Here is a 23,782-nt window from a genome sequence, read left to right on the forward strand (position 1 = left end):
ATTAGACATGGTTAAAAATCTGCAAAATCGGTAACAAAAGTTGACTTAAAACCTACAGCACAGAGTTAATAATTAGAAATTTATACACAGGTAATCTTACCATTCAGGCCATAAAACTCAGCATATAGACAAACACCACCAACCAAAACAAAAGCAAAGACCTAATCCATCAAAGTTCATAGTTCTGGGAAAGTCTCTAAATACACAAACCTGTGCTTAACTCCTGATTTCTGCTTCTAGCTAACTGTTCTTGTTAATTTGAAATATGTCAACCCAAAACATGGTTTTTTACACTTAAAAGCTCACCCTAAGAAAGGCCGGTCAGAGACTGACTTAAGAATATGTATCTAGAGCCGTGCATAGTGTCTCACGCCTTTAATCCCAGCACTTGAGAGGCAGAGGCAGGTGGATCACTGTGAGTTTGAGGCCAGCCTGGTCTACAAAGCCAATTCAGCCAAGATAGCATAGAGAAATCCTGTCTCAAAAAACAAAACAAAGAATATATATATATATATCTAGCCAGGTGTTGTGGCACAGGGATTTAATCCCAGCACTCTGGAGGCAGAGGCAGACAGATCTCTGTGAGTTTGAGGCCAGCCTGATCTACAGTGAGAGTTCCAGGATGGCCAGGGCTATTACACAGAGAAACCCTGTCTAAAAAAAACAAAAAACAAAAACAAAGAATCAAAAAAGAATATATATCTAAGCCAGGTGGTGGTGGGGCATGCCTTTAACCCCAGCACTCTAGAGACAGGAGGATCTCTGTGAATTTGGGGCCAGCCTGGTCTACAAAATGAATTCCAGAATAGTGAACTGTTACACAGAGAAATCCTGTCTCAAAAAATAAAAAAACAAAAATATCTTAATGAAAAAAGCTTCCAGACAGAAATGCCAGCTCCTAGTAGTGACTCTACGGTCTCCACATATGATGATGGGGCACAGACCTGAATTTCAGTAACACTAACCACTGAGCAAAGCTGACAGTGACACGCCCACTGCCATGGCCTGCCCGAACTGTGGACACTGCTGGGTTGACTGCTCTACTCTCCCTCATCAAAGGGGGTCTGAAATCTCTCAGACCTTTTGGGTTTGGTAGCTAAAGGCCTATGCCATCCTGTGCAGGCAGCTGAAGATGTAATGTCCTGTGTGACATCCAGAGACCCACGACCTCGGCTCCCACTGAAGACGACACAGGAGCCTAAGGTAACCATCCAGGTAGCTGGTATGTCGCTGTCATTTTAATTAACACAGAGACCATTTGGATTACATTTGGATTACCACTTATCCTTCTCAGATCTCTGACGGTACTGCCGGTTAACTGTAGCCCTGTCACTTTTCTAGAGCTACTAGGTACCCTGCTGAGAAAGGCAGACACTGTTTACTTCACACTAAAATATAAACTCACAAAACAGGTTTCAAAATAACTTTTACTGTTCCTTTATTTAAAGTAACTTGCTCTCCAAAGACTACCCTCAACAGTCAACCACTTAGGGTAGGCAATGGTGGTGCACGCCTTTAATCCCAGCCCTCCCTCAGAAGGCAGAGACAGGTGGATCTCTGTGAGATGGAGGCCAGGCCAGCCTGATCCACGGAGTGAATTCCAGGACAGCCGATGCTACACAGAGAAACTCTGTCTCAAAAAACAAAAAACAAAAAACAAAAACAACAACAACAAAAAACCAATCACTTAACTGTGTGTAATGAAAACTAATTGGATTTTTTTTTATTGAAATTTAGGCTCTCTGCTCCTCCCTGTTCCAGAGTCAGAGTCAGCCATATCTTTTCATTCAGTGCCAGCCACGTCCCCTTACATGATGACGAAGGTCAGAGTAAACGGATTTGGCTATATTGGCCACCTGGTTACCATGGCCTGCTTCTTATCTGGTAAAGTTGCCATCAGTGACCCCTTCATTGACCTCCACTACATGGTCTACATGTTCCAGTATGACTCTACCCAGGGAGGTTCAAGGGCACAGTCAAGGCTAAGAATAGGAAGCTCGTCATCAAGGAGAAGGCCATCGCCTCTTCCAGGAGAGACATCCTGCCAACATCAAATGGGCTGATGCTGGTGCCGAGTATGTTGTGGGGTCTACTGGTGTCTTCATCACCATGGAGAAGGCCTGGGCCCACTTGAAGGACGGGCCAAAAGGGTCATCATCTCTGCCCCTTCTGTGGATGCTCCCATGTGTGTGATGGATGTGAACCACAAGAAGTATGACAGCTCATTTAAAATTGTCAACAATAAAAAAATAAAATTTAATTTAAAAAGATTAATTAATTTTTAAAAATTGTCAGCAATGCTTCCTGCACCACCAACCTAGCCCCCCTGGCCAAGGTCATCCATGACAACTCTGGCATCATAGGAGGACTCATGACCACCATCCATGCCATCACTGCTACCCAGAAGACTGTGGATGGCCCCTCTGGAAAGCTGTGACACGATGGCTGTGGGGCTGCCCAGAACATCATCCCTGCATCCGCTGGTGCTGCCAAGGCTGTGGGCAAGGCCATCCCAGAGCTGACCAGGAAGCTCACTGGCATGGCCTTCCGTGTTCCTACCCTCCATGTGTCTGTTGTGGGTCTGTCTGACATGCCAACTGGAGAAACCTGCCAAGTATGATGACATCAAAAAGATGGTGAAGCAGGGATCTGAGGGCTCACTAAAAGGCATCCTGGGCTACACTGAGGACCAGGCTGTATCCTGCAACTTTAACAGTGACTCCTACTCTTCCACCTTTGATGCTGGAGGTAGCATTGCTTTCAATGACAACTTTGTAAAGCTCATTTCCTGGTATGACAATGAATATGGCTATGGCAACAGGGTGGTGGACCTCATGGCCTATATGGTCTCCAAGCAGTAAGAAGCCCTGGACCACCCACCCCAGCAAGGACATGAGAGCAAGAGAGGCGCCCTCGGTTGCTGAGGAGTCGCTGTCCTAACTCAGCCCTTGACACTGAGCATCTCCCCTCACAGTTTCCATCCTAGACACAGAATAACGGGAGGGGCCCAGAGAGCCATACTCTCTTGAATACCATTAATAAAGTTCATTGTACCTAAAATAAATAAATAAATGGAATTTATATAAATTGTAAGTCTAAAAATAATTTAAATTAGAAAAACCTAAGGATATAAAAGCATAAATAAATTATGAGGGTCTAAGACAATTATTTAAGATATATAAACACAAATTATAAAGATATAAAAATGATTTAAATTGAGAGATACTTCATATTTCTTTCCCCTCTATGCTATTGTTATACTATGATTTCAAAAGTTCAAAGCTTTAACAATCAATAAAGTTCTGATAAGCTGGTAAAGCCCTAATTACTATTATCAGTAATAAGCTCAAGATTTTAAATTTCCTCTAGTTGTTTTCTAAATATAGACTTAACGATGCTTCTAATCATGCTAAAAACATCTCTGTCCAATTTGGACAGAAAAAGAGTTCATGCTTTTTAACCCAGCGCCATAGCTTTTTCTATGACTTGTGTCTACTCCAGTTGTTTTACAGACGCCTGTTAGCAGCTTTTTCCACTATATGGATTTCAGTACATATTACGGACAATGGTAATGTAAACTCCAGAGAATCAAGAAAGTCAGAAGACTTAGATCCACCTCTCACAGGTCAAACAGACTCCAGACAGGTACAGGTCCTCCTGTCAATCAACAGCCAAAGCTTCCCTGCCTATTGTCTATTGGGGAGCAGAGGGCAGGTAAGCTCCAAATATAAAAGTTTCCTTTAAGTTTTTAAACTTCTGCCCCTGGTCTATACTGCCTTGGCAGAGTTCCACTCAGCTGGTAGACACCATCTAGAAATCAGTACCAGACTACAAAATGCTCCAAAGGTGATTTACACCATGCCAGCCCCAGGTAGTCCTACAAAGCCACAAAGCCCTGGACTTGCTCAAAACTGATTTAAACCAATTCAGTCACTATGGTTGCTCCCTGTCTCTTCAGCTGGGTCAGCAAACCAGGTGCTTCTTGCCAGGTGTGGTGGCGCACGCCTTTAATCCCAGCACTTGGTAGGCAGAGCAGGTGGATCACTGAATTCGAGGCCAGCCTGGTCGACATAGCTAGACCAGGACAGCCAAGGCCAACAGAGAGACCCTATCTCAAAAAACCAAAATACAAACAAACAAACAAACAAAAACACCAAAATAGATACATACATACATACATACACACGCACATACACACCATGTGCTTCTGATGAATACTTCATTGCCCTCATCCCCTCCTGGCCTTTGACCTTCCAACTTTCCTGGGCCCTGACAACAGCATCCTAATTTCATCTGAGAAGCAGTTACAGAAGAGAATACACCCCCTTTGATCTCAACAGAAAGCTAGAATGTTAGTGTTGGATAGTCATGCCGACTCAAAAGGCAGGGCAAGGCTTCCCTGCTGTGGACTCCCTCTATAGACTTTGAAAACTCTCAAGGCAGACAAGTGGCCAGGCCCCTGCTTGAGGAGCTCCAGCAGCTAAGTCCCTCCCCAAGACCTTTCTAACTGTCACAACAGTGTTTCCAGCCTCTGTAACCATCACAAAGGTCATCTCCAGCCCCTCAGTAGGACCCTTCCCAGATTATGCTAATTTTAGGTGAATATCCCCCAATCCCTGAGCCCCCACCCCACCCCACCCCCAAGCTCAGGACTTGAAATCCCACCATTCCTCCTCGAAAGCTCCGCCCACTAAGAAATTCTATATAAGCCCTGCTATTTTCTCCCAGGAGCAGAGGCAGCCACCCCTGGATTAGTTCCTCCCAATAAATCTCTTTTATGAGATTTGCTGACTGGTGTGACTCTTTCATGGGAAGAAGCCAAGAAGCAATGAAGCAAAGAAATGAAGGGTGGTGGCTCCTGAGCTCCTCAGCTCAGATAGGGATACCATCCTCCTCAGCTCAGATAGGGATACCATCCTCCTCAGCTCAGATAGGGATACCATCCCCTGGGAGCTGCCCCCTGGAGAGGAGCGAAGTGGAGCTGTCAGACTGCAACACTCCTGCAGCTCAGCCAGGGATACCTTCCCTCAGGCCTGCCAACGCCTCTGCTGAGGAGGCTTCCTCTTACAGCTGTGCGGTTCCTGGGCTCTGGTGTCTCATGATGCCCTTCCATTGGGACACTGTCCCACCTCAGAGCTCTGTGGTTACCCTGGATACCTTTCCATTCAAGCAGGAAGGCAAACAGATCAAAAAGGAACTCCTCGGCAAAGGAGACAACATGGCTACATATAGTACCTATTGGCATGCCAAGATTATATGGTTTTAAAAGTTTTATTCTTTCTGAGCTAACCAAACAGATACATGATTGGGTCATGAATCGTTTGATGCATTATAAAATTTGTTTCTCCTCCTAGGTAAGGAATGCTAAGACCCTATCAAGGATTTGACAGGAACACATAAGACAAGGGGGAATGATGAAACCTCCATCTTGGGCTTGAAAGCCAAACTAGGCTCATTCCTGTTTATGATTAAACCTCTGATTTTCAAGGATTGGGCTATGCCCCACCTGTAACCTTAACTACAAATGGTTCTGTACTGCCTGTTCCAGGAAATGGCAAGCATGCCTTTGTTTCAAAGGTTATTATGACCACATTGCAACCATGTCTTTGCTTCAGGAGGTTGTTATGACCACCTGATGTTTGTGTTCTGCTTCTGTAACCCCACCTATTTGCCTGCCAAGTCCCCCACTTGGAAACCCCTCTACTTCCTGAACCATGTCTAATGTTGATCTCCTGAACCCCACCTTCAGAGAGAGACATCCCATGTACACAAACAGAAAAGGCTTGCTTTAATGAATTTGGCCATGATGGTTTGAGTTAGTGGTCATTCTCCTTGCATCTGTGGGATTAACAGTCCCAGCTGACTTGCATTACCAAGGACGAAGCAGATGCTCAGAGTGAACAATGCTTAGCAAAAGCTGGGGAGGTGATAGCGTTAGAGGGAGAGAAACCAGAAATATAGGTAGAAAATGGATGAATTCCATTCTCAGGGAATCCCTAGAAGCTGAAAGGCCCTAAACTAGGAAAGGAAGACATTATACAGGTGAGTGAGCCAAAGATTATTAACTCTTCTAAGCATTTCATCTTGAAAGGTTGCTAGGCATAGCAACTTGGGCCAAAAAAGAAAGAGCCAGGTATTAATTCCAGCACTTGAGAGTTAGAGGCCAGCCTGTTCTATGTAGCAAATTCTAGACCATCCAGGGCTCACACACTCACACACACATAGACAGACACAGACACACACAAACCCCTACAAAGCTACTGTTTCCTCTCTCCAGTCCCTCCTCCACATTTCAACACTACATTTGAGTCACAGTGAAAGATCACCACAGATGACTCTTCCTTTATGTCATGACCTCCTGGAGGCAATCAGGAAGCCCCACACCTCCACTCTGATAACCGGCAAATGGTGTGGATGCCCCGTGCCCTGGGTATGTACTCTTGTATGTAGGATGGATTCTACAGGAGAGCTGAGTATTTGGAGGAACCCCGGAGAGTAGGGTAACCTGTAAAGAAGATCCTAGGAGAATACAGTCATTTTCCCTCTCAACCACAGACCTGAAGAGGTTGCAGAAATACTTTGAACCTTAGTCTCACATCTATTGCAACCTGTGGGCTGCATTAAAACAACGGTCTTTGTAAGCAGGCTACCAAGATGAGACTTGATAGCCTATGACCATATAGTGGGGAAGGAGGTCCCCCTCGGTCTTAGACCTAGGGGAGGGGAATAGGGTGAAAGCAGGAGGGAGGGAGGGAGGAATGGGAGGATACAAGTGATGGGATAACAATTGAGTTGTAATCTGAATAAATTAACAAAATTTAAATTAAAAACAAAACAAAAAAAAATTCTTTGCCCTGCACCCCTTAGCGTAGTGCTTCTAAAATACAGAATTTCTTAGAGACTTGATACCCTATGAGCATATACAGGGGGAGGAGTCACAGTCATAGAGGAGGGGAGTAGGGGGAAAGCAGGAGGGAGGGAGGAATGGGAGGAAACAAGGGATGGGATAACAATTGAGATGTAATATGAATAAATTAGTAAAACATATATTTTTAAAAAATAAAATAAAATATAGAATTTCCCTAAGTGACAGAGACTTTTTGTTATTCACAAGTGCCTTTCTACCTTACCAGAATTTATGCTAATAGATGACTTTGGTGGAGAGTCAGATAACTGAGCCTGGAGTCTGGTCACCAGAAGACTACTTCATGATTAGAGGGTTAGAATTTTAAGACCCTTCCTCTGTCTCTGGGGAGCACAGGAGGGCTAGAGATTGATCAGCTATAGCCAGTCCTCGGCACCAATCATGCCTATGCAATGAAACTTCCATTAAGAATTCTAAAACAATAGGCTTCAGGGCCCTTCCTGAACTGGAAGATGGCAGACCCACAGAGGGTGTGGGAGCTGGGCCGAGTGACCTCCACATATACTCCAAGAGCTCACTGTCTGCATCTCTTCCCCTTAGCTGCTCTTCAGCTACACTCTTGACACCAGACAGATATACATAAGTAGTGTGTTCTGACTTCTGAGTTTACTTAATATTCAGAATTATCAAACTGAGAAGAGGGTGTGAGAATCCTGGGGAGTGAAGGTACAGGTAGCAGAAGATTTAGAAGTGACATCTGAAATGGGGCAGTCATGGGGAAACTAAGCCTCTAACTTCTGGGATCTGATAGTAACCCTTAGTAAACAGTGCTAGGATTGAGCTGATTCCTGGGCATCCAAGTGGTGTCACAGAAATAACAAACCATGCAGCCCCTTTGAAGCTGCAAAGGATCAAAAGCCCCCAAGAAACCGCCTTGCCTTCACCCTGACTAGGATCAGACGCCCCTTCAGACAGATGTCCAGAGCCTGCAGGAAATCAGGCTCCTCTCTTAAATACTTGAAGCCAGAGTAGTTGGTCTACTATAAATGAGGTTTTTAAAATTCAATTCCCTCTTATTGCTCGTGCGGATCTGAAATGATCTGACCAGATGGCTGGGGCTCTGTAATTCTTGGATTGCTCTCATCAGTTGTTGATGATTTAGGGTTTTTTTTTTTTTTTTCTCTTTTCCACCCCTCACATGAATGTGTTCTTGCACAGGCTTCCTGCATGCGCTCATTGAGTGGGCTCTAAGGCCAATGGTTCAGGGATTCTCACAGCTGCCTTGAAGTCAAATCAGGTCAATAAGAAGCCTCAGGTTGAGCTTGGCTGTGCTTTCCTGAGCCGGAGGAGCTGGTGGGCAGCACTGACAAGGAGGACGGGGCAGCCTTTGTCCAGGTGCCCTCTTCACCTCCACTTCTCCTTCAGGGAGCCAAAGAGAGAGAGGAAAGGCGTCTTTTTTAAAATGTCAACATATTGAATATATTCTCTTTGTCAGGCCCTTTGAGAAACAGCTTACACACACACACACACACACACACACACACACACACACACACACACACACACACACACACACACCTTGCATTGTTCTTATACCACTTCTGTGAGATTATTTCCATTCCTATTTTCAGATAAGGAAACCAAGGCTTAGAGATTATGAGCAACCTCAGCACACACAGCTCAGAGAACCACAGCTAGGTCCAGAATCAAAAAATTGCCCCACTGAGTTCTCAGCACTAGCAAGGCCTCGCCCTACCACACCAAGGGACTTTCACTGCTTCTGTATCGTCTGTGAGCCTATAAGCTGTGAGGCACAAAGGGCCTATGCCCATCTTGTTCCTCAGGAATACAGCACAGTATTGTTGCTGGTCTTAAAGTTGTCTGAACTTTGACTCTATCTAGCACTTTGACTCTGGTCCATGTAATTTCTTCTTGCTGAGAATGAGTTGCATCTGTAAGATGAGGATGGCTACAGCATCTCCCCTCAAAGGGTGCCTGGAAGAGTCGGTGCTTCTTAGTGAATGTGAGCTATCATCTGTGTCTCTGACTACAGGTACAGTACCTGGCACAAAACAGCATCTCAGAAAAGACAAAGCCATGGGATCTGGCCGTAAACAGTGTCCTATAATAACAAGTGCACAGGGACCCAGGAGTGCTCGGCTCCAGGACAAATGTCTCAGTTCCCCGCTCAGAACCGAAAGGACCTGCCAGCAAACAGCTTTCCCTGCTTGCTCAGGAACAGCTGATGCTGAATCCACACTCAAATGCTTGCTGTGCCTCTGTTAGGTGAGGCAGATCCCAAAATAAACCAGAAGAAAGGAGACAGGAAAAATCACTTCCAGGAACAGGCAACTCCCAGTGAAGATGCTGACAGTAATAACAGAGGCGGGCAGACTTCAGAGGAGAGACCTGTAGCTGTCTCAGTGCTGTGTGGCCGAATCCAAGTTCCCACCTGGCCAAGTGGGGAGACCTAAGAAGTCATGTGTTGTTTCACTAGTGTGCCAGGCTACAGCGGGCAGTCTGGCAATCTGCCTTCCCATGAGCTTGGCCTACAACCCAAACAGCCCATATACCCTACTATTCTTCAATTTGAGGCAAAAGGAAATCAGAGGCGGAGGCTTCCCAAAAATCCTTTAAACTGAAAAACAAGACTGGTAGGCCTGATAAGGTCAACAAATAGCTACATAAACTTACCATCATTATCTTTAAAATCCCCAAAGGGTGACACCATTTTTCTGTGCCTGCCTCTGGCTCTCAAGCAGGAAATAATCTACTACACTTTCAACCTGTGCTTAGCCAGGCTCCCTCGTCAACACTGCTACTGAAGGAGAGGGAGAGCATTTCATCATCATACAAGTCTTTCCTTCACATCGTGGTCGCTCGCCCTCCCTAGTGAAGACCACAAGGAAAAGCAGGCCCACAGCTGGACTAAGAGGCCTTCACGACTGGGAAGAGGACTTTATCTACAGTGTGCTTTAGTGGCAACAGCCTTCACAGCAGCTTCACGAGAATTTTGTACAGAGCGCTTATAAGGAGCTCTTGAGAAACTACAAGGTAGACAGTGCTATCAAAGGATCATCAAGTTAAACAGGACAAGTGCTTCACTCCAGGCTCTCCTGAGGGCTCTCAGAGCCCACTCCTCACTCTAGTCACAGTCTCTGGCTCTTCCTCCCAAAGTACACCTACAGGGGCTCTTGAGCTATTAGCAGCAGTGCCACTGCCAGAGAGCTAGGTAAGGCTCAAGGTCAGAAATATGAGGCGTGTTCTGTTTGCAGTGTGGACCAAAGGCTGGAAGGAGGCTACTGACCCAGCCAAAGGCACAGAGTACAAGTAGGAACTCAGAACATGAGCCTCCATCTACTTCAGGCACTTGCCTGTTTAAAAGAATACCAACAACGCCACGTAAACCCTGATGATAGAGCCATATCTTGTACCTCTCCACCCCTGACAGCTTCTCCAAGCTATTCTTCAAAGGCTAAATTCTATTCTCAGGGCAGCTGAGAGAGGACAGGCAGAGTCAGGCCTGCTGCATCAAATACCTCTGTTCTCAGCCTTCCCTCTGCCTGATGCCATGAGCTTCCACTTGGCTTCTCTGGTGCTTCATCAGTCTTGTGTGGCAGCAACTACCCATATGCAAGCCTAGCAGGAGTGAAATCTCTGGCTGGCACAGCAAATGCTATCCCTGGCAGCACAGCAGCAATGGGGGCTGTGAGGACACAGCGATGAATATCAGCAAGGACCTGATAAAACCATTCTGTGGCTGCTGCCAGAACTTGCCATTCACTTTGCCACCATACAGAACACAAGCACCTGAGATTGGGCTCCAGCCAAGGACAGTGCAAATGGGAAGAAGTGGGAAGGGAGCGGGTCAAGGCTCTGAGGTCCATGACACACGGCATCAGACCAATCACAGGACAAGTGATCTAGCCTCTCGAGCCTCAGTGTTTCCACTGGGGTATAAAGACAGCGATGATTCTATTCCTACAAAGACTGAAGATGGTGCACACGAGGAACCTAGCAGGGGGCCCGATATGGTAAGCATTTACAACTGCAGGCTACTGTCATTATTACTTGAAACCCCGGATTCAGGGTCATAAAAGGGTTAGAAAGTTGTTCCTTCTGAAGATGCCCCAATTATGATCAGGCAAGGACCAGCCCTTTTCTTCTTGGTCCAGGTTCCTTTAACAGAACAGTTGGGCCCCACATCAGTGCTCGGGACTCTCCCGTGAACACTACTATTTCAGCAGCACTGAGCCGAGCAGCAGAGCCCAAAATAGCATTTGCAGAGCAAGGCACATGTCACTGCCACGCCTGTGCTTCAGGAGTGCAGGGAAGAAAGTTTTCCATCACTTGCTCAGAAAGCGCGGCCACCCACCACATGCCTCCCTTCCGGGCACTCATACCACAAACCCTGCCCTGCTAGAGAAGGAGACTGCCCAGACTCCCCGGTACTGCAGCTACCACTCTGATGGTCACCGTGAGAATGGTTGCTTCCAACCTTCAAGAACTGAGAACATTTGTGGTTTTCAACTCGGTGTATTTCAAAGGAACAGAGTGGGTCTGGTACCTGGTTGAAGAGCCTGCCACTCTTGAGCTGGGTGAAACACCTCCAGGACCTCCGTGTCTAGCTCCTCCTCTCCTCCGGGTTCCTTTGTCTCTGATTCTTTGTGGACACTCTTCTCTGAGTTGAGGAGTTCAAGCGCATTCTGAGAAAAGAAAATAGTGCATGACCCACCACTACTAGGCTCCAGGCAAGAGGAAAGATGCAGCTTGAAGTGCTGCCCTCTCCCTGTACGCCCCTCCCCATCTTCAGACACAGTTCCATGTTTGCAGTTCCTTCCACAAGGTGAGCCTCAGAACTGGCATGTGAGACAGTATGGTTAAGAGAACACAGTAGGCTTTGGGGCATATACAGTACTTTTATACATGCACAAGGAATACCGCCAGAAGATTCCATACTCTCTTGCGGGGTTAAAGAAAATACTAGAGAGAAGGGTTAGCACAGCTTTTACTTTGTATTTACCTGCTTGAAACAGCCTGGTGCCTGAGTTCTAATTGACTCCCAAGTAGCCTGGCAAATACCCTGGGGAGCGATATAAACGTCCTGGAACAGTCCAAACCATGGAGTAAGAGTTGCAAGTAGGGACATGGGATTCTAACTTGGCCAAGACAAGAACATGTCCAAGTTGGAAACGGCTTCCCCAAACCTCTCTACCCCAGGGACATCAAGGAATAGGAAGATGGAGTCTCTGAGCCCTGAGCTTACAAGAGAGAGAGAACATGAACACCAAGTATTATTCATTTTGCTTCTTCCTGGTCTTTTTTAATGGGGGGGGGGCGCTGAGACAGGGTTTCTTTGTGTATCGTTGGCGGTCCTGGACTTGCTTTGTAGACCAGGTTGGCCTTGAACTCAAAGAAATCAACCAGCCTCTGCCAACCACAGTTCTGGGATTACAGGCGTGAGCAACTACGCTCAGCTTTTAATCTCCTTTTTTTAAAGTTTATTTTTATTTTGCATGTATGTTTGCCTGATACATGTATGCATGAGAGTGTGTGTCTATGCATGTATGTGAGTGTGTGTGTGTGTGTGTGTGTGTGTGTGTGTGTGTGTGTGCATGCTTGTGTGACTACAGAACTGACCTCCCATTTTTAAATCTGCATTTTGATAAAAGTAGTCATGTAAGCCTCAAGAACCTGAAGCAGAGGGCTCCAGAGCTTGGGAAAATTATATTTGTGATAGTAAGGAGGAACGTATACTAGCACACAGGGAGGTTACCCAGCCAAGCCACCTCTGTATCATTACTTTTTATCCATTTCTCAAATCCTACCCTAATAGGTGTATTTCTTAGAGCCTTCCTTTGAGCCATATCTGTACTGAGTACTTTACATAGACCTCATTATGCTTTCTCAACAACCCTAAGCCTGCCCGGGTAGTGGTATGTGCATGTCGTCCTCAAGCCGTACCCAGCACTAGAAAGGGACTCCCACCTGTCTGGGTCCCTCCATGTCTGATCTTTAATTAGCTGTCAGAGGACAGGTTAAGGTGTTATGGTGCCGCTGATGACAAAACAGAACCCTTCCAAGAATTTTCACATTTTAACAAGAAATAAAAGCCTGAAATTTAAGTGGCAGAATTTCACACCTTGTTAAGGACCAGAAAGGAAAACATCTTGGACAGAAGGGAGCTCTTAAATAATTTCACAATTAATGAGAACACTGATATGGCATAGTGATAAAGAACTGGAGCTCTCTGTCATATAGCACAAGTTCAAATCCCATTTGTGTAGGGGGGCGGTGCGTGCGTGCACGCAAGAGAGAAAGAGAGAGATTCTGGAACAGTTATTTAACTTTTGAAGACTAGGTTTCTCCATTTAAAAAGTAGAAATGGGGCTTGAGAGATGGCTCAGAGGTTAAGAACACTATCTGTTCTTCCAGGCTGGGCATGGTGCTGCACGCCTGTAATCCCAGCACTTGGGAAGCAGGTGGATCGCTGTGAGTTCAAGGCCAGTCTGATCTACAAAACGAGTCTGGGACAGCCAAGACTACACAGAGAGACCCTGTCTCAAAGGAAAAAAAAAAGAAAGAAAAACTATCTGTTCTTCCAAAGGTCCTGAGTTCAATTCCCAGCAACCACACGGTGGCTCACAATCATCTATACTGGGATCTGATGTCCTCTTCTGGTGTGCAGGTGTGCATGCAGGTAGAGCACTATATACATACTAATAAGTAAATAAATCATTAAAAAGAAAAGTAGAAATGACAATCTCTCGTTTGTATTTTAGATGAGATACTATATTGTAAGCCACTAGCCCTGAGAACATGGTACTCACCACCCCCACCACCACCACCATCATCACATTACTCACAAAAGCAGTCTAAGTTTCCAGTTCAGAGAAGTCTGTGCTATGACAATTTAGAGTAACCACACAATACAGTTTCACTTGGGCAGGTCAGGTTGAGGGGAGGTCACTCTGTGACCCAGGATCACAGCCTAGCTCAAGCCCCTCTTATCTATTCAATTTTAAGTCTTCACAAAAAATTAGCTTAAAAAAATAGGGGCTGGAAAGATGGCTCAGTGATAAAGAGCACTGGCTGATCTTCCAGAAGACCTTGGTTCAATTCCCAGCACCTACATGGCAGCTTACAACTGTCTGTAACTCCAGTCCCAGGGGATCCAGCACCTGCTCTGGCTTCCATAGCATTGTAATAGACTGTACATAGACATACATGCAAGCAAAACATATGTGTGTGTGTATGTGTGTGTTTTTAATATAGTTTATTAATTTCTTCATATTATATCTCAATTGTTATCCCACCCCTTGTATCCTCCCATTCCTCCCTCCCTCCCATTTCCCCCTTACTCTTCTATGACTGTAACTGAGGGGGACCTCTTCCCCCTGTATATGCTCATAGGGTATCAAGTCTCTTCTTGGTAGCCTGCTATCCTTCCTCTGAGTGCCACCAGGCCTCCCCAGCCAGGGGACGTGGTCAAATATGAGGCACCAGAGTTCATGTGAAAGTCAGTCCCCACTCTCCACTCAACTGTGAAGAATGTCCTGTCCATTGGGTAGATCTGGGTAGGGGTTCGAAGTTTACTGCACGTATTGTCCTTGGCTGGTGCCATAGTTTGAGCAGGACCCCTGGGCACAGATCCACCCATCATAAAATAATGTGTTTTTAAAGAAAAGAAAATCAGACACTGGGTGTGATACACAGCACACATCTGTACTCATACCAGCGGAGAGGTGAAGTGAAGGCAAGAGGGTCAGGAGAGGTCAAGTCCAGCCTCAGTTATACAAGCAAGTGCAAGGCCAGTCTGCACTACAAAAGACTCTGCCAATGAAACAAGGAGGAAGGGTAGGAGAGAGAAAGGAGGATAGGAGAAGAAATAAGACACAGAGGAAGAGAGGGCGAATATGAAGTAAGAATAGGACAGCAACTGTGTTTGGGAGAACCTGTCAGGAGGTTGTGGCCACCTAGGGTTTCCAACTACCAAGTCTCCTGAAACAGGTGTTGTGTCCATCTATTATAACTGTGTATGCCCAAGACCTAGCACACAAGACATAGTTCATAACAGTTGAGTGAATGAGTGAGTGGCTGAATGAATAAATGAGTCACATGTCATAGGCAGGTGTGACTTTAGAGCCCCAACCCCTGAGTCTTCTGCAGATAGGTAGCAGTACCATATTCTGGACTATCTGGATACTTAGGTTCTGCTAAGTATCCAGAACCTATGTACTCTAGGGCCAAGCCATGCTTGCCAGCCCGTGACTAAAAGTGCTAGATCACAGGATTAGAATAATAGTAATAAATATTGCCTCAGGTGTGTAAATCAAATGCCTCCAGTAGCCAGGCAGGAGTGGGTGACAATGAGTGAAGTGGGGCAGGTGGAGGCCCAGGGACTCCTGGGCCTGTGAAGCCCTCCAACCTTCACTAAGGCTGCGGCTGCCCCGCTATCCACCCCAGCTACACAGCTTGAGCACACCAGGAATCTGGGTTTGTGAACTGTTCTCATTTCTAGGATGCTATGAAGACCAAACCAAACACCTAAGTTTTAAATTGCAACCTTGCCTTGGTGTACCAAGAGGAAATTCCGGGATGTATGACAGTAAACGGAGAATAATTCTCATAACCTGGAGAAGCAGGAAGTGTTTTGTTGCATGACAGACTTTTCCTGAGGAGATCCAACACACAGGTCTCCTCATGCCGGAAAAGGAACCCAGCACAGGCCAAAGCAACGACGGCATCAAAGTCCAACCTGGTGACTCAGTGAGGATCTTTTTTTTGGTTTTTCGAGACCAGGTTTCTCTGTGTAGCCCTGGCTTTCCTGGACTCACTTTGTAGACCAGGCTGGCCTCGAACCCACAGAGATCTGCCTGCTCCCAAGTGCACTTTTTACTGAGGTTATTATGAGGAGTAAAGAATTACAAGGAGCAGCGATAACTCAGAAGCAGCTGTACTGCCAGAAAACCCACGCTGACAAGGGGTGACCACTCCCAAAACCTGGCCTCTCTACACAGCCTGGACGCAGTGCCACAGTCCCGGGCTGCTCCTGCAGTTGGCTGCTCAGACTGTCCACCCACCCATCACCCCTGCACTTATACCCTCTCACACTGTTGGAAGAGACCCAAGAATCTTCCTTTGTTTACTTCCTGTCTGCCACCTGAAGTTCATCTGCCTCCCCCTCCCTCCCTGGGCAAATGCTGCAACATGGAGGGGAAGGTCTAATTTGAAAGAGCATGCCATTTCACACTCTTCCAAACACTTGCAGGGCTCTAAGTGTTCATGCTGATGACGCAGAGATAAGAACGGCTTCCCCCCACACCCTGGATTTCATAAACATAACAGATCAGGTTCATCCAACAAAGCTGCTACAGGAACCCGACATGCTTTTCTCCATAATAAAGAACAAGCCGTGCTTGATGGTGCACCCCTTTAACCACAGCACTCGGGAAGCAGAGGCAGGCGGATCTCTGTGAGTTCAAGGCCTGCCTGGTCTACAAAGCGAGTCCAGGCACCCAAAGTGAAACACGGAAACCCTGTCTCAAAAAAAAAAAAAAAAAAAAAAAATCAAAATAACACAAAATAATAATAAAAAACAAAAACAATAGCTTTTGCACTAGTATTTGAAGCACAGCACTTGGGCATAGTGCGGACGTGGCAGAGACAGCACAAAGAATAAAGATGCATCACTGCCTTAAGAAGGGAACAAAGTATACACAACCTACTGTGCCGTCTCTTAAAATCAACTTGAGCCACGTGGTGGGGAAAGAGCAAGCAGGAGGCCCCCACAGTTCCCTCAGGCACTGACACCTGCAGCCTTTACTGCAGGAGAAGCCTGCAGCTCTCACAGGTCCTGAGCCCAGTCTGGGCGCTATCCCTGAGTTGCCATGGAGAATGATCTCAGCCATCCTGTGCCTTCCTCTACACCGGCTCCTGTGCTGCTTTGAGGCTATGCTCACGTAGGATCCTGAGAAACAGCTGGACACCCACCACAGCAGTTTAACCAACTCAGCTCTGGGGGCAAAATGACAAGCAGCACTGAGCAGTGTAGCTGGTCAAGCTCCCAAGGAAAGAGCTCTGCAGTCCTGTCCATCCTCCTGCAGCCCCAAGAAGCAACCCGGCTGTGCATCCTCAGAATCTCTGCCTTCCGGAGGCCCTGAGACGCAGAGACAAGCAGCCCTTGGCAGGCGGCCCTTTGAAGCACTGGCAGCAATGCCTTTAGTCACATACAAACACCCCTTCTGCAGTACCCAGCCCTGCGGAGTGCTCACACACTGGCCCTTGTAAATGGATAGGACTCATGGCTCAGCTGCATGCTTTATCTGAGCAGGCCCTCTAAAGTAACAGAACTCTCATATGACCAGGAGAAACTGACAGGCATCCCCCACCCACAACCAAATACTCTACACCCAGAGCTGCTAGCAAATCCACCTCGGAGAATTTAGGTGCCATCCAACAACCCCTGTAGCCTAGGCTACGAACACACCATGGACATCACCTACTCTGATTATAGCTAAGTATGCTACATGCACTAAAGCATTCACCTAGAACCAAAGCCAATGCAACCAACCTATCCTGTTGGATTAAATTCCCCAGTTAAAACACGCAAACAAGTTGAATGGAGTTAAAAATAAGACCTAGTGATATGCTGCCTACAAGAAACTCCTTCCACCAGTGAAGTGGACATAGACTCGAAGTGGAAAGATGGAGGAAAAACACCATGCAAGGAGGAAAAAAAATGAGCAGGAGTAGCTACACATGTATTAGATAAAATAAATCAAATACTTTAAAACACAAATAAGGCCACCATATAATAATAAATGGGCCAATTCAGCAATTATAACTAACAGTTATAAATGTACACACACCCAACGCTGGAATATTCACTTGTACAAAGCAGGCTCCAATGCATAATCATGGGACCTTAACACCCACTTTTGTAAAATGAGAGGTAATAGGCAATCAATAAAGAAGCACTAGCGTTGAATTATACTACGGCCCAAATAGATTAATGGATAATTATAGGGACACTTCATCTAACAGCTTTAGGATACATTTTTCTTCTCAGAACATGGAACTTTATTCAGGATAGATTATATGTCAGGCAACAAGTCAAAAAAAGGAAAAAAAGATAATAAAAACTAAAACCTGAAGTAATATATATTCTTTTCTACTCACAATTGAATAAAACTAAAAATCAACAAGTGGGACTTTTGAAATTATATAAAAGGGGGCTGCCACGACAGCTCAGCAGGCAAACGCACTTGCCATCAAGCCTGGAAACGTCTGTTCAATCCCTGGGACTCACATGGTGGGAAAAGACTCCCACACGTCTCTATAGGCTCACACCATGGTGAACACACACATACACAATGTGATAAAACTTTAAGAAGAAAGTATATAGATGCATGGGAGGAAATAAATTTTCTTTAAATGACCAACAGGTCAACAGTGATTTTTTTAATCAACTCTCTTGAGCCAAGTGTAACGATGAGCCCTGTGAGCCAGAGCCAACTACAGTGGTTTCAAGGCCACCCCATAACACATCTCAAGAAACTAAGTAAGTAAAACTTTTAAACAAATGAAAATCAAACCATGGCATGTCAAAACCTCTGTGCCAGAGTATACAATCCTGAGAGGGAGGTTTACAGTACACATGCTCACATTTTTAAAGGCTTCAAACAATGTAACAGTGCAAGTGGAGAGACTAGACAAACCCATAGGTGGTAAAAGGTGAGGAAAAACAAGAGTAGAGTGGAAATAAAATGCAGACTGAAAAAGAAAAACAAGATATCAGTAAAAATGGGGGAGGGGTTCCCTTTCTCTAAGGAGTAGGGGAGGGTGGAACCAGGAGGAGAGAAGGGAGGGGGTTATAACTGGGATGTAAAGTGAATAATTAATAAAATAAATTTTTTAAAAAGAAAAAAAATCAGTAAAAAAATTTGTAATTGGTTTTTCTGTTGACTGGGTTTTTTAAAGATTTGTTTATTTATTTATTTATTATGTATACAGTGTTCTGCCTGCATGTACATCTGCAGGCCAGAAGAGGGCATCAGATCACATTATAGATGGTTGTGAGCCACCATGTGGTTGCTGGGAATTGAACTCAGGACCTTTGGAAGAGCAGGTAGCACTCTTAACCTCTGAGCCATCTCTCCAACCCTGTTGGTTGGTGTTTTAAGACTTAAGCCCTTCTCACGTACTCTGGTGCCTCACATTTGACCATGTCCCCTGGAGGGGGAGACCTGGTGGCACTCAGAGGAAGGACAGCAAGTAGCCAAGAAGAGACTTGATACCCTATGAGAATATATAGGGGGACATAATCCCCCTCAGGAACAGTCATAGGGGAGGGGAATAATGGGAAAATGGGGGTGGGGGGGGAGGAATGGGAGGATACAAGGGATGGGATAAACATTGAGATGTAACAAGAATAAATTAATAAAAAAAAAAAAAGAAAAAAAAAAAAAAAGGAAAAAAAAAAAAAAAGACTTAAGCCCATGTAGTCCAAGCTGGTGATGAACTCACTAAGCAGCCAAGGCTAGATCTGAATATCTCACCTCTCAAATCCTGAGATACAGAAGCATGCTACTACATCCAGCTCTGGAGAGTTCGTTGTCTTGAAGATAAACAAAACCGATAGAACATTAGCTAGACTGATGAAGGATGTTACGGTTTGAGCTAAAGTTTCTTCCACATGCTCATGTTTTAAACATCTGTTCCCTAGAACATGACACTATTTTGAAGGCTCAAGAACTTTATGAGATGAAGTGCTACTAAAACAAGCAAGTCTGTAGGAAAAGGCCTCTGGGGGCTATGACTCTGGTTGCCATCCCTCTCGTTCTGTTTCCTGGTCCACCACATGCCAACAGCCTCCACTGCACGTTCCTGTCACCATAGACACAGCCACTCCATAATCCTGTCATAATGGATCCACAGCCACTGAAATCATCATTCAAAACACAATTTCCTTCTTTTTCTCTATCAGGTAATTTGTGCACAGAAAATGCAATTAATATAATGAGAAAAGGGAAAAGAAACAAATAAAATGAGCAGTTAAAAAGGAGATATTACAACAGATACTACAGAAATGTAAATATTACTACATATAGCTAAATACTAAAATTTGCAAAGTCCACAAGAAATCGGTCAATTTCTACACATACAACCTATGAATCTACATATGACATAAAAATCCTGATCAGACCAATAAAAAATGAGACCAAATCAGTACTAAAAACTCTCCCACCACCGGGCGGTGGTGCCACACTCCTATAATCCCAACACTTGGGAGGCAGAAGCAGGCGGATCGCTGTGAGTTCGAGGCCAGCCTGGTCTACAAAGTGAGTCCAGGACAGCCAAGGCTACACAGAAAAACCTTGTCTTGGGGAAAAACAAAACCAAAAATATCCTCTCCCACCAAAGATATGCGTAGGATTAGAAGGCTCCATGGTGTAGGCTACCAAGCCTTCAACAAACTAAAACCAATTACCAAACTATTCCAAAGAATTGTCTTGTTCAGGATCCTTCCAAATTCATTCTATGAGGCCAGCCCCATTTTAAATATCAAAGGTAGATAAGAACACAACAAACCAATGAAGCTAAAAACCAATATATGTGATGACGTAAGTGCAAGAATTCTTCACAAACCGAGCGTAAATCAAACCCAACAGGATATCAAAACTAAACAATAAATAAATAACTACAGGGCTGTTGGGATTGCTAGTGAGTAAAACACTTAACCCACAAGCCTGAAGACCTGAGTTAGATCCCCAGATCCTACAGAGAAAGAGGAGGAATCAAGTAAGATTTATTCCACAGGTGCAACCATGACTCAACACACATAAATCAATAAACATAATTAATCACCCAAGCAAACCGAAGATGGAAAATATATGAGCATCTCAACAGACACAGAACAAGCATTTAATACTCAGTGGTGCTTATGATTCAAAACTGAAACAATTGTCTAGAAGAAACAGACTTCCTTCCACACAGTAAGCCCACAGTTAATAGCATGCTGCAGCAGAAAGCTGAAATTGTTTCCTTGAAAATCTGGAACAAGACAAAAATAAAGGACATCAAACCAAAAAAGAGGTCAAATTACCCATTTGCAAGTAACATGATTTCTTATATAAGAAAATTTGACAACATCATACACACACACACACACACACACACACACACACACACACACACACACCTGAGAAGCAAATTCAATAAAGCTACAGGATATAAAGTCAATATACAAACCCCAAATACTCTTTTATATAACAAAAACAAAATTGCAAGAAAGAAATCCTATTCATACAATAATGAGAGAGACAGAGACAGACAGAGAAAGGAGCAGGGTCTTTGTGTGGGTAGGGGGTGAATTTAGCCAAGGAAGTTGGGGGTGGGGTTCTACAGTGAAAATCATAAAAGACCAAACATCAAAGAAATTGAACCTTCCCTCCCAGGAAAATGACAAGTCATCTTATATTCATAGATCAGACTTATTAATGTCAAAATGTCTGCACTCCCAAAAGTGATCTACAGAGTTGATGTAATTTTCTAGATAAGTTTTTAAAAGATTGCTAAAATTCAGGCTGGCTAGACAGCTCAGCAGGTGAGCATGCTTATCACCAAGCCTTAGAACATGAAGTCAACCCCAGGACTCACACGGTGGAGAACTGACTCCTGCAAGATTTCCTCTGACTTCACACATCATAAAATACACATGCCCCAACACACACACACACACACACACACACACACACACACACACACACACAAAATAAACAAACAAGTGGGGGGGGGGTTCATTGCAAAAACTTATGTAGAACTTAGTTAGCCATGGTGGTGCAAGCCTTTAATCTCAGTACTCTGTAGGCAGAGACAGAGACTGTGAGTTCGAGGCCAGCCTGATCTACAAAGTGAGTTCCAGCATAGCCAAGCCTACATAGAGAGACCCTCTCTCAAACAAAACAAAACAAAAAAATCACAGCAACAATAAAATGGTATGGAAACACACACACACACCAAAAAACAAAGCCAGTCAACACAATCCTGAACAAAAACCAACCATGCTGGTGAGGGCTGGGATGTATCTCAGGTAATAATATGTTGCTCACCTAGAACGTATCCAGAGGGCCTGAGTTCAGTCACTAGCTCCACATAAACTGGATGTGGCAGTACACACCTGTAATCCCAGCACTAATGAGGGAGAGGCAGGAACATCAGAAGGCCCAGGTTATCCTAGGCTACGTAAGGAGTTGAAAAACAGCCAGGATACAAAAGACCTCATCAAAAAAGAAAGGAGAGATGGAGAAAGGAGGTGGGGGAGGTGGGAGAAGGTGAGGAAAAGGAAAATAAACTACAAACAAACCCACAGGAGAAATACATGGGGACACTGAGTAAAGGGCTTTTGTATTTTATATGGTCCCCAAACACAGAACTCAACTACTGGTATTACACCTTCTATACAGCACGACCTCAGAACAAACAATTTGAGAATGGGAGAAATGAGCCAGAAAGATACTGCAGCTGCTTAAAGCACTTGTGGCACAGAGCCTGTGGTCCCTGAGTCGGATCCCGAGAATCCATATAAAGGACCAACTAGGTTGTACTCTGACTCTCTATGCATGTGTCCCTACAGACAACATCATACATACAGTAACAATGACAAGCATTCACAAGGTTCTGAGCCAACAAGAGATTACTAACCAGAATATGTAAGAAGACCAATAGTAAAAATATTTTTTATTATTATTATGGTTTTTGGGTTTTGTTTTGTTTTGTTTTGTTTTAAGGCAGGGTTTCTCTGTGTATCCTCGGCTGTCCTGGACTCACTCTGTAGACCAGGCTGGCTTCAACTCACAGAGATCCTCATACCTGTGACTCCCTAAGTGCCAAGGGTTAAAGGCATGCGTCATCTTATCCGGCTGGGGAAAAAAAAGATTTAATGGGCCAATGGGACTGGGACATAGCTCTATAGTAGAATGCTTGGCTAGCATATATGAGGACCCTCGGCTTCATATCCAGCTCTGGGCAGGAAAGAAAATAAGGGGTGGGGGGACATGGAGTCACTGGCTAAAGGCAGGACTCAGTAACAGAGCACCTGCCTGCTGTGCACAAGCCCTGGGTAGACACAGCTTAGACATAGCTAACAAGTATGTGAAAAATGTTCAGCATTACCCTGCTGCTAAGAATGAGAATGGCCTCAGGAGGTGTGGCCTTGTTGGTGAAGGTGTGGCCTCATTGGAGGAATGTGTCATTGGGGGTGGGCTTTGGAAACCTCAAAGTCCAGTGTCTCTCTGCTCTCTCCCTCCCTGATAGGCTTGCCTATCAGGATGTAGCTCTTAGCTACTGTCCCAGCACCACGTGCACCACCATGCTCCCACCATGATGATAACAGTCTAACCCTCTGAAACTATAAGCAAGCCCCCAATTAAATGCTTTCTTCTGCAAAAGTCGGTGTGGTCATGGTGTTTCTCTGCAGCAAGAGAACAGTGACTAAGACCCACCTGCCTCTCTCATTCTCTCTGTCTCTGTCCTGTCTCTCACGCTTGTGGATCAAGATGTGAGCTATCAGTTATGCTCCAGTGCCATACCTGCCTGCACACTGCATGCCTCCTGCCATGATGCTCATGGACTCTAACCCTCTGAAACTGTAAGCTCCCAGCAGACTCTTCCGTCTATAAGTTGCCAAAACAACAGCAACGTGATTAGCAAAATACAAATCAAAACCACAGTGAGTTATCATTCTATTGAGTTAAAATGGCTGCTGTGAAAAAAAACATACGCAAAAGATGCAGGTGAGGAACTAGAAAGGGGGAATTTTTACACACTGTTGGTAGAAATATAAATTAGTGTAGTCATTATAAAAATAGTTAAGGGTTCCTCAAAAAGAACGGAAGTAAAACTAGCAAAGGATCT

At 44.9% G+C, this 23,782-nt stretch overlaps 1 protein-coding gene and 1 pseudogene across 1 annotated transcript in view; one reads left to right on the top strand and one right to left on the bottom strand.

The window, feature by feature from the left end:
• Positions 1-23,782, bottom strand: part of Sil1 (SIL1 nucleotide exchange factor) — a 237,348-nt gene that overhangs the window by 155,085 nt on the left and 58,481 nt on the right. The window contains exon 3 of the mRNA XM_051163801.1: positions 11,433-11,571. Coding sequence (XP_051019758.1) covers positions 11,433-11,571 — 139 coding nt within the window. The remainder of the gene's footprint in view (positions 1-11,432; positions 11,572-23,782) is intronic.
• Positions 1,815-2,901, top strand: LOC127204617 (glyceraldehyde-3-phosphate dehydrogenase-like; annotated as a pseudogene).

This window comes from Acomys russatus, chromosome 20 (genome assembly GCF_903995435.1).
Source record: "Acomys russatus chromosome 20, mAcoRus1.1, whole genome shotgun sequence".
Classification (NCBI taxonomy): Eukaryota; Metazoa; Chordata; class Mammalia; order Rodentia; family Muridae; genus Acomys; species Acomys russatus.